Below are 12,173 nucleotides of genomic sequence, written 5' to 3' on the forward strand. Positions count from 1 at the left end.
TGAGCATGAAAATATTTTATTACTTGAAAATAAAATTAGCGAACTTACACAATTGCGTAATTTTATCGGCAAACTCCTTTGGCTACGTTTGTTTCAACTCCTTGTTAGCTAACAGACATTACATAAAAAAATAAAAAAGAAAGCTTCCGATAACGAAGGTAGCGTAGCCAGCGTTCAAAATTGATGACCCACTGGTGCTGGTAACAATTTTGGTCGTGGTAGTAACTGTACCACCGGCGCGAATTTCGTCGGGGTCATCAGGATTTTCCACAGTGGTAGTTGTAGTAGCACTGGTAGTAGAAGCACCATCTTCAGCTTTATTCTCAGATGAAGAAGAATCTACAGCTGTAGTTGTTTCAGGCTCTTCGAGAGTGGCACTTCTTCCATAGGCAGCAGTGTTTACTGTGTTCCGTTGCTCTACGCTCAAAACCTCATAAACAGCCTTGTTGCGTATGACTGCTGCTAGATTAGTCACACCAGCGGCTGATAACTGTGTCGTCGACATGCCATCTTTAAATCGCAAGGGAGACATCACTTGTATGGCGTAAACACTCAGCATTGGCATATCTTCCACTTCAATTTCTTGAAGTTCTTCTGTCGTCATGCCAGCTGCAATAGATCCCATTGCATTCAATAACGCTCCATCTGGGAATTCATCGTTGTTTGACTCGTAAACTAGCGAGTATAGAGCATCGAGTTGTTGTTGATCGTAGCATGTCAATTTTCCCAAATCCTTCAACGCTTCACTGACTACAGATACCGAAATAAGTGATAGTTTAATACCGTCAATTCCGCAAAAGATAGTTCCTAATCCAGTAACGTCTTCAGAAGTGAGCGTTTCAGGAGTTTTTCCCGCTCTCGTCATAAACGCATCAAAGGCAGCTACTCGTTGGTCAGAGCTCCAAGCAACATCGGACAATGCAGTTGTTGTTTCAACATTTGAAATCTGAAGATTTGATATCATTTCAGGCGTTAAATCGGTGAGAATGTGCTTGGCGTCTGCAACATCTGACGGAGACCACTCACTCTTCTCTTGAGATTTGGCCGACTCTATTCTTTCAATCAAAACTTCTCTTTGTGAGGAAGACCAGTCAACGACACTTCCTAGTACATCAAGAGTAGCAATGATGTCATCATCCGAAATTCCTTTCAACTCATCCACAGTCCAACCACTATTTGCTGATCCTAAAGCCACAATAGTGTCATAGGTTGGTGTTTTCTTTCCTTCTCTTTTCTTTCTTTCACTTTCTTCTTCGTTTTCTTCAATTAGCACTTCTCGGGCCTTTTCATAAAATGCGTCCTTGTTCATCAGGGAATATGAAGTCGACTCCGGATCAATTTCTGGTGTGATTTCATCGTAATTGCTTGCAAAATCTTCAGCATTTATATTCGCAATATCCTCTTTTTCCATGAAAGCGGTTAAAGGTCCAAGAGATGCCAATGTTGTTTCATCCCACGTAGTTACGTCACCGTTATGGGTTTTAATTAGTGTCTGCAACTCTGTAACATGATCTTTTGTAAACCATTGAAAACAGTTTCTCATATTTTCTACAGCTGCATCGTAAGCTTCCAAAGACATATCTTTGTAATATTTAGCTGGAATTTCGCAGATTAATTTTCCCAAAATTTCAACATCTTCTTCTTCTAGAACAGAAAATTCACGATCGGGATCACGTTTCAAACAATGAATTGCTCCTTTAGCAAGCGCTTTGCGGCGCTCGTCTCCTGGACCAGAAGGAAGAGCACTCAACTGTGCTTCTCCAATTTTTTGGTAAATAATATCGCATAGAGCATCAGGTGTTGCATTAACTACTTCTGGTTCAAGGAAAAGTGCAACATCGCTTGGAAATGTTTCAAGTGTTGTTTCTAGATCTGCTTCTTCTGTATCATTTGTCATGTAATCTTTTCCCAATTCAACTTGATTTGAAAAATGAAGTTTAGATTGCATGCACTCATCCATATCAGGCTCCATGTCAGCTTGGCTATCAATAAGTGTTATTACTTCTTTCGTTTCATAATATTCAGTATCCATGACATTTTTGCACTTCAATCCAACAACAGTGGACCCCATTTCGCTGATCATTTCGACGTCTATTTCCTTATTTTCGCTTGAATTAAGATATATACCGATCAATTCAGAAGCCTGGTCTCTCTCCCAAGGTTGATCCTTCAACTGAGTAAGATTAACCTTTTTTAAAGATTTCAATTTTTTTAGAGGTATTTCTGCAGCCAAAGCACCTAGGTCGTCTTCTAGCATTTCTTCCATGCTGATATTTTGAAGTCTTCCAATTATAGCGCGCTTTTGGGAAGGAGAAAAATCGCCTGCTTTTTTATTCAATCCCTTTAAGCTTTTTTTTATGCTTTCTGGAGAAATCTTTAGAAAATCAGCAACTGAAACTTCGCTGACAAGTTCACCAAGATCCGAAAGATTTGAATCTCCGTCTAAAGTGAGTCCAGCTTTTTTAGCTTTTCTAAACATGATTTTTTTCTGTTTCGGGCTTAGATTGGCATTATCTTTGATTACGTCCATTGCTTCTAGTATGGAGTCATCAGGCAATTTGTCCATGTCCATAGGATTAAGACCTCCTAATGCCCCGGCAGCGTTTTTTATTTCATCTGCTTTCATTTTGCTCAAATCAAGGTCTCCTAAAAGTGAATCGGCAAGTTCTCTCATCATGTTAAACTGATTCAAGCCAATGCGACGTTGTGTTCCGTCGGAAGATTTGGATCTGGCTTTAAAGCTTTCACTGGCTTGTTTTTGCATAAGTTGACAGCGTTGTAAACGCAATGCCTGTTCTCCTTCACATTCTTCAAGCGACTCTGCTAAAACAGTACCCTTTTCCTTGCATTGTGTCATGGTGTAATTAGCCAGGTATTTCATAGAATCTTTGTTCATCACGTTTTTTACTCTTTTGAGAGGAATTTCGCACTTGGACGATCCCAGTTTTTTCAAAAAGCTTTTGTCATTGAATTTTTCTTTATTATTGTTCACCAGTTTTCTTACTGTCATTTTACTTAATACTTTAAAGTTAGGATGAAGAGAGTCAAATTTTTCCACATTGCCATTTTCTACAAACTCTAAAGCGGACTGTGGCTCAAAGAGTGCCTGACGAACTTGGTGGACTGGAATATCCATTACAAATTTTCCTAAATCTTTCACTTCTTGCAAAGTGGGAAGACTTTTTTTAGTTTCGCTGCTTCTACTTTTTACATTTTTGGGTTTTTTCAATGCCCATATTGCAATCTGTTTTTTCTGAACTAAAGAAAGGTCTTGGTACGACTCTTCCATGCAACCAAGAGCCTCTTTCCTTTTGCTTTCCACCATAGGTAAATTTTTAAACATCGACGATGGTAACCCTGCTACAATAGAACAAATCCTTTCAATAAACTTATCCAAAATTTCAACATCAGTGACAGAGTTGTTTTTGTTTAATCTTACAAGATAGTCTTTAGCCATCGCTTCTTGGGTCTTAATCGGTGGTTTCCATGTTATGGCGCTCCCGCTTGATTCTTTCATTTTTTTATTCAGTAAATCCATAGCATTTTCAAATTGCGAAGTATCTAGACGTCTAATAACCTTTGTCATAGATGTAGGATCTCTGGCAGCACGAGGTGAATCCAGCATCGTTCCTACAACTTTAGGAGACATACTGCGAAGCTGTGAAACCTTTAAACCCACAAACACTGTTGGTGGAACCATTTTAATGTCATCTTCAGGAAGATCATCAAAGGACATTGTTCCTTTCATCACTTCTAAAAGGTTTTCAGATCCCTTGGAAACCTTGTTAATAAAGTTAATAACTTGGTTACTTTCCAAAAATCTTGAATTGAACGCTTTTTCAAAATCTTCCTTAGCCAATCCCATGGCAAATTCAGGTGGAGGAGGCTTCACAAAGTTTTCTGCATCCACAAGCCCATATACAGAACCAGGTCCTCCTTTTTGAGCAACTGGTTTTCCAGTTGGAACCATTATGTTGAACAACATAGCAATGCTTTTTAACATCTTATTCATCATACTTTTAAAGGCCATTGCACTTCTTTCTTTTCCGTGTTTTAATAAATCTATGAGAGTTGACACAATGCCAGAGTTGCTTCCAAAAGCTGCCCTAAAAACAGCATTTTTTGATTTACTGCTGAGAGATTTAAAAATATCAGGTCTTGTGATGATTGCAGCACCATTTTCAACACCCATTAATGCAAAATGAGATTCGTTCCATGCATTGATGATAGTTTCAGCTTCGACAACGCGCAGTGCATCGGAAGAAACCAATGATGCCAAGAATGGTGGAATTGATTCAAATTGTTTGACTGTCATTGCTCCTCCAAGAATTCCAAGCTCGTATAACACTGATGGTACTGTAACATCTTGTTCAACAGCAGCTAGTGCTTTATCTTTAAAAGCTAAAAGTTTTTCCTGGCTAAAGCATCTTATTCTTCCAAGACTTGCAAATGCATATTTTACATGCTCGTTGTCAAGATTGCTTATATCTTCTGTATCTATACCGCATAATAAATTTCCTGCAGCCAATATATCCTGCCCGCTTAATTGTGTAATATCTTTTTTCTGAACTTCTGTATAGCGGTGGAGTAATGCACGACGAAGATCGTTGGAAGGCCATGCTACACGAGACAGCGGGCCGAGAGATTGAAGATCTATATTCTGTAATGACTCTATGCTGGTAACGTTAAGCATTATGGAAAGTTGGCCTAAGTCACGCAACAAAGCGCTGGACCAAGTACCAACTTTTCCATATACAGACATTTTAGACATGATGGCGTCGATTTGAGCTTCACTCCAACCACGCTGCCTTCCCATCAGAGGGAGAGAGTCTTTAAATAATCGTTCACTCATTTCTTCAATATCTTCAACTTTCAGTCCTATTATTGCAGGACCTGCAAGCACTAGAAGTTCGTATGTTATACTATTTTCAGGAAAAGCTTCATATTCATCACTTTCTAAATCTTCTTCTCCAGAGCCTGAAGCTGTGATTTCTGCCTGTCTTCGTTTTCGTGTCATCTCTTTATTAGATTCATCACCACCTTTAGAACCTCGAGGAGTCATAGACACTTGCGCTGCTGGATCTTCTCCTGTTTTATTTTTAGTTTCTATGTAGTCTACAAGTTTAGGGAAAATAGCATCGGCAAATGTGCGCATATTTATGGGATTATATTCCAAATCGACTTCAAATGTTCCGTTGGGAGTTTCAATATCAAGGTTATCGGTAAAAGATATCACGGCCGAAGATTTATCTCCAACTAATGGTCTTCTTTTACCATGTCTTTTCTCCATGGGGCGGAGATGTTGCATTAAAATAGCAGCTAAAGTGCTTGAAACATTTTCGTCGATAAATTCGGCATCAACAAAAGGCAGTATCGGTCCTAACATTGGACGTAAAGGTAAGTAATCTCCATTAAATGCTTTTAAGTTTCTTTTAAACATTTTATTTATCTCTTGTTTACCTTTCTTGGTTACACTTCCTGCGCATGTTGGAAGAACCTTGCCAAATTGTGCCATTGCATACGCTTTAAAACGTTTATCAAACCTACCTACACTACACACGAGCTTTCCAAGTACTCTTACCGCCTCTCCGTTTATCTGTGGTAGTTCTTTACCTTTTCCATGGTCAGCACCATAGGACTTTGAAGAAGAATGGTTATTTTTAGATTGAGGAGTACTATCCATATCTTCTTTTTTGGGAGGAGGGTGCATGTTTGAATTTTGTTTGGAAGGAGGAGAGCCTTGTTTATTTGCATCGGACTTTGAAGAAGAATGGTTATTTTTGGGTTGAGGAGTACTATCCATATCTTCTTTTTTGGGAGGAGGGTGCATGTTTGAATTTTGGTTGGGAGGAGGAGAGCCTTGTTTATTTTCATTTTTAGTCATGTTCCCATGAGTTTTGTTCATTTGTTCAGGTTTCGTTCCGTTGGATTTGTCTACGTGTGGCATGAAGCCTTTTTTTGGATAACCACCAGATGAGGTTTTGTACATATTCTCATGGGAGTCAAAGCAAATTTCCGCTATTTGTAACATACCACCAACAGCAAGACTACCAGGACCAGCACCCAGCAATTCAATGTTTGCTTTTCCTAATTTGCTTACTAGCTTAGCGCAATGCTTTCCGTAGGAAACGTGGGCTAAGACTGTGGGAGGCAAAAATATTAATATGTTTCCAGGCACTACTTTGCTAATGTAACTATTGACATCTGGGCCTTTGATGCATTTCATCTTCATGCACAAATAAAGCTTCGTTGCAATACAACTGGCTAAAGGAGGAGAGATGTGTTTTCCAGCAACGTGATCGATGAAACCCGACAGGTAGACCATAGAAGATAACGGAAGTTTAGAAACATCTAGGCAAGTTATTCCAACACTTGCCATTCCTAGTGCCTTGATGTCCGACATCTTCAAATCTGATTTGCTGTTCAAAGTCTTGTATCGATTTACTATCGCTAAACCTTGAGGCAAGTTCCAGCGCATTCTTGATATAGCCGTTAAATTTAAAGAGGAAAGTTCCCGTAAATTGTACGTTGGTATAAGAAATGAAAGTGGAGTTTTGCTATTTATTAATTCTTCAGTTGTCATGTCATCAAAGAGTGCTTTCATCAAGCGGATTTTTTGAACATTTGGAAACTGCATGAGTAAATTTGGTCTTTCCGTCAAAACCTTGTTTATTAAAGTAGCTTTAACATTATTCAAATCTAAGGCTGCTAAAAGTCCTCCAATTTTTTTCAAATTTTCCACAGTGTCTAGCTTTTGTCCAGCATCGATAAGTTTACTTAAAATTTCTTTTCGCTGCGAAAAACTCAGTTTCATATTTTCACTTACCACATCTAAAGAATTAACTAAAACTGTGTCTGGAATTCTTGATATTTCGGAAACTGTTAAGCCGTCGATAGATTTTTGAATAGACACTGGAAGCTTGTCTGACAAGCTGCTGAGGCCTTCTTTTACAGATGATCGTGTCCATTTGTAGCTGTTTAATCTGTTCTGGAAGTTGGGTTGGCTCATTTCATGGATTTTTTTGCATTTGCCCATTGCTTTTCCCCAATTATGCGCACATTGTTTTTCAGTTTCCTTTCTTTGTGAGTTGGGTACAGTAATGCATTCTCTTGTCCAGTTGGATTTAACATCTTCTAAATCTGCAGAAGGAACGATATCTTCCAACTTGGAAACTGGAATTCCGCAAATAACTTCTCCTAAATTGTTTAGATATTTAGTACTTTCATTCACCTCGGATGATATATTCATTATTTTTATTAAAGCATCCATAATTTTTCTTCGTTTATCGGGGCATACATTTTTAAGAGCAAGAAAATGTCCCGAATCCATCAATTCTGCGATTTGATCTTTGCTCAGCTTATTCCACAACTTACGATCAAACAGGTCCGTAAAACCTCTTAAGGAATCCACAATTTCGACAGAAATGTTTTTTTTTGTTTCGAACGCTTTGTCAACAATCGCTTCTTTCACCGATTCTGGATAGTCTGGTTTATAATCGCGCATGCAGGTCAGTAGATTTGTTTCCATGAATACATTTGAACTTGCTCGTTTAATCAAACTTGAAGTAATTCCTGGGGCAAAAGGACAAAGGTCTTTATAAACGCTTGAACCAAACCTGTCAACCAGATGTTTGGCAATTATTCCGGCGGTTCCACTATAGATATACCATTCCTTTTTGTCATGTTTCTCCTTTACCGCTGTCAAAACATTGTTCATTTGCTCATCCGTGGCTGCCATTAAAATCTTTTCAAAAGCTATTGGGTTTTGCGGTGCCTTCTCTGATGTTAAAATATCAATAAAATTACTGGTAGTCATAGTTTCAACAATGGTTGGTTTTAATGCAGCTAAAATTCTAATCTCCATGTATTGTAATTCATCCTTAGAAGCATCCTCAAATGGAAGCGTTCCTGTGAGAAGTTTAACTTCATTGGAACCTTCTCCTTTTGCCATCACAATATTATTAATAGCCTCAACAAAAGAATTATCTTCAAGATCTTGTTCTTGGATGATGTCTTTCAGACCTTCTATAGACACTGTTTTGTCAATTTCTTTTTTCTTTAATGGTTTGTTCCAATCTCCATCCCACTGATTTCCAACTAAATGTCGTCGTATGCCTTCCATGGAAACGCTGTCTTTTTCATCTCCATAAGGTCCATTGAACTGAAGAGCCCCGGGAAGATTATCGCCAAATTTATGCAGTCGTCCAAAGTGCTCTAATCCTACAGAGACTGACTCTACGCAGAGCTTTTGATGTTGATCAAGCCGACTTATTCCATTCGGAGGAAGAAATCCTGTCAACTTTTGTAAAACATCGTCTTTGGAAATTCTAGGACCTTTTTCATCATCGTCATCTTCTTCGCTTTTTAATTCCCAGTGAAGAAATTTTCCTGCTTGTGCCGCTGCCCCATTTGCTAAAACTTCTCCCATCATTCCTCCAATCACACCAGAATAACCACCAATTTCACCGGCAGAGTCAGCAAGATCATTTAGAGCTCCACCAAAAACATCCCACTTGTCAATTTTAACTCTTCCGTTGGAGTCTGTCGTTTTGAGTCGCATTTGTTTCAACGATTTCTTTACATCTTGCACATCATTTCTCAAAACCGTATCATTTCCTTCGCCAGCTGAAGATTTATTCATCCCTGGTGAAGGCTTCTTGTGATCAGGTCCACCTTCATGATCAGGTCCACCTTTATGATCAGGTCCACCTTTATCACCACCAGGTTTCTCTTCATGAAAGCGGGGCATTATGTATCCAACAATTCCACCGTATACACCAGCCATTGAAGAAATGGACTTTGCAATTTCGGCAAGTTCCGAATCTACAGCTCGAAAACGCAAATCGAAAGCACTGGATTTGGCATCAGCTGTTGCAGCAGTTTGATTCCCTATGAAGACGTTCTTTGTGCTTTTAAAGAATTTGCTCATTTTCCCAGTAGCCTTTCCCAAATCTCTTTCAACTAAAAGCTTCAAATTTTTATGCTTTGTTTCGCTAAGTGGTTTGAATGATCCTTTCAACATGCTTTTCATATCTCCCATCTGTTTTACAAATTTAGGAATCATTTCAACAATGAGTTTAGTTTTTGGTTTTCCGAATGGCCCTCTCACCACTTCCCATCCAGACATGCCACCTAAAGCTCCAGCAATAGTTCCAATCCCGCTCATCATAGAAACTATACTCTCAAAATCTTTTCGTTTTTTTAGCCTTTCTGCACTGACTTTAGACCCGATCATTCCTCCAATTACACCCCCCAAAACAGGTGGTAAATCGCGTGAACTCTTTGGAGTGCTACGCGGCAGCAGGCAAACGTAAGGACCCATTCTTGTAAAAACTTCTTCAATTTCTTTGAACAGTTTTTCGTCAGTAAACGGCGGTGCACCATTTGGTTGACTTATGCCTTGCATCATCGTTGCCATTCTATCCAAAGACATGCCAAGACCTTTCAAATCCGGTTTTTCATCTTTTCCAATTCCCCCAATTAAAGATCCGAGTCCTGTTGCAAGACCTGCATAGTCTTTCAGTGTCTGGTCGGGAGCAAAGTATTGTCCAAAGGTTACTGGATTTATCCATACAAATAAACAAATTGCAGCAATCGTATTGGTTATAGAAGCTTTCATGTTTGACCAACGGCCAAAACCTTACCTGTTCAGAACTGGCAGTTGGTAACAATGGTGGCCTTTTTGCAGAAACAATTGCTTTGACACTTTCCAGAAACAATCCAGAGAAAATTCCGCTTCCAAAACTCACAGAAATAAAATAAAATACTAAATATTTTTGGTACAGTTACCTTTAAGTAATTGTTTGCTAGTTTTGATCACAAACAATTATTGTTGCGTTGTAAAAATAATTATGATGTCACAATTGCCATATTTCTACTTACCTCAATTTTTGGTGGCTTTTTGTAAGATTAAAAACATACAATAAAGTGACGTTTTTCCCATTTGAAAAGTGTCAACGCACCAGTTTCAATAATTCTAAAACTGTAAAAATACAAAGATTGCTACTGGTTATGGCGATCAGAAAAAATAAGGCGAAAACATTTCCATCTATTTTAAACCATTCAGACGAAAATGAAAACTTTATCGCCGCTAAAGTTATACAAATTAAGAGAAAACAAAAATGAATGAAAAACAGTGGTCTATAAATGCCAAAGATCAAGTCATAGCCTAATACTATAGTTGTAAAAAACACTATCAATTTAACCGAGCGCAATGCACATTGCGTAATCATTGGCGTACGCTGAGGTGGGGTTTTGAAGTGAAGGTTTTGGAGTGGTTTTAGGTTTTGGACATCATACTTTTTTAAAGTTTACTCGTGCTGATTATTTTATTTCTTTGACTGCATCTAATCCTTAAACATAGATTCTATTAAAATTTAAATTTGTAATTCTCCTAACATTGAGAGGCCAAAACGGAGGTTCAAGAGACATTAAAAGCACTTTATTACTCTTATTTATGATGGCTTTTTTGCATAAGTTGTCTTCCATTTTTCTCAGTTGTGGCAACCAATTTATGTTGTTGTTTTTTTGTCTCAATTTAAGGAAGACATAATTTTGTAGTGATCTGGCCAAGAAATTGTTTACGGTGGAATACAAAAGGCAAAAAGGAGGCCTATCCTGGCTGGTGTTAAAACTTCTAAATTTCGGCCATGTTTTTGTTGTTTTTAGTCCAAGCGTTGTAATATTTTCTCTAGTGAAAGTTAGCTACTGTGGACCCAGTTGGATCACCAGCATAATAAAATAAATCTGACCAGTGGCATATGCAAGTGGTGACCATCGGACGATGCCTCTTTTCTTCTTCTTTAAAAAAATGTTTAAGCCACGAAACTTTAAGTAATTTAACTTATTTTATGAGAGAGAAATCGACCATAGCAAACAAATAGTTCAATGATTCTAACTCTTTCATGCAAAACTTAGGTCAATTAGTTATGGAATCGTACCAACCATCAGGGCTGCATGGTTTCTATCAGGCTTCTATTCTGCTGCACCATTTACGAAAGAATTGACCATAAAAGTAGATTTTTTCCCAGTTTTGTCAAAGTGGCATTTTTTAAAATATGGCTTAGCATAATGTTTAGCATGTTCACCCGGATAGCTTAGTTGGTTAGCGCGTGACTTCTTAAATAAAGAAGCTTCAAGATTAAGCGGCGCTGGTTCGACTCTCGGGGTGTGCGCTGAGCAACGCACTTTCAGGACTGCTTTTCATTCAGAGGCACCTATAGTGGATGGAATAATTCCCCGCAACAACACTTCAACAATCGGAAAACTTCACTCTGTCAATCTCGGTGACCGGGCCTGCGTCAGTGATTCAAAGCCAATACAAGTATGCGAAACTGCTAGGATTTAGCTCTGCAAGAAGCTTTCCCAGTCCGAGGATAAAGATTCAATCAATCATATTACAAATTGGGCTATAAACATAGCCATTTTAAAATTTCTGCTAAACTTTAAAAATTGTCAATAACTTTCATATTCAATCAATAATATCGTAATTTCCAACATGTTTATTTTTATTCCAGAACGCGTCTTGTGCTACTTGTAGGCTAATCGAGGTTCGAGAATGTACTTTTTGTAAAACACGATGTGATTTGCTTTCTCTTGACAAAATCCCATCGTTATGCTTCGTTATTCCGATTTTTGCAAATTTATTTAAGTTAGAATGTTTGAAATATGTATACACAGCAGCGAATCCAGGGAAAAGTGTTTGGTTACGTGTCCTTCAAAATAGAGAAAACACACACAACATAATCTTTTTCAATTTTTACAAAATTTCTCACTCCCAATGCACTCTCTCAATCTCATTTCTTTACTTAATCGTAGCATTGTCATTGTCACAGGCAAGTCTGTTTTAGCAGCATATTTAAAGTGTTGGAATTTTATGTGCCTTTCAAAAACTAAGACAATAATACAATATTTTGAAGTACCACATTGCTTATTCAACTAGCAGGCTAAGCAATTAAATTAACCCATCTCAGTGCTGAAAGTAGGTGTAAGGTAAGCTAAAATGCGGCTTCCATGGAGCCTATTACAGGGAAAAGTAGACATATTTCGGCGACTTTCAAAACTTTATTGAAACAGCAAGACTAGGCTATATAGTCATAGAAATCTAGCCTTATTGGAATCCTTCTACAATCATGGAATGGGTAAAATGATTAAAATTGAACTTCAAATTTGGG

At 38.1% G+C, this 12,173-nt stretch overlaps 1 protein-coding gene across 1 annotated transcript; it reads right to left on the reverse strand.

Moving 5' to 3' along the window:
* Positions 1-9,738, reverse strand: LOC145774709 (uncharacterized). Its single transcript, XM_082586001.1, has one exon. The coding sequence runs from the start codon at positions 9,617-9,619 to the stop codon at positions 119-121; it is 9,501 nt and encodes a 3,166-aa protein (XP_082442127.1). The 5' UTR covers positions 9,620-9,738; the 3' UTR covers positions 1-118.
* Between the last annotated feature and the right edge of the window lie 2,435 nt (positions 9,739-12,173).

Source organism: Aplidium turbinatum, chromosome 7 (genome assembly GCF_918807975.1).
Source record: "Aplidium turbinatum chromosome 7, kaAplTurb1.1, whole genome shotgun sequence".
NCBI classification, from domain to species: domain Eukaryota; kingdom Metazoa; phylum Chordata; class Ascidiacea; order Aplousobranchia; family Polyclinidae; genus Aplidium; species Aplidium turbinatum.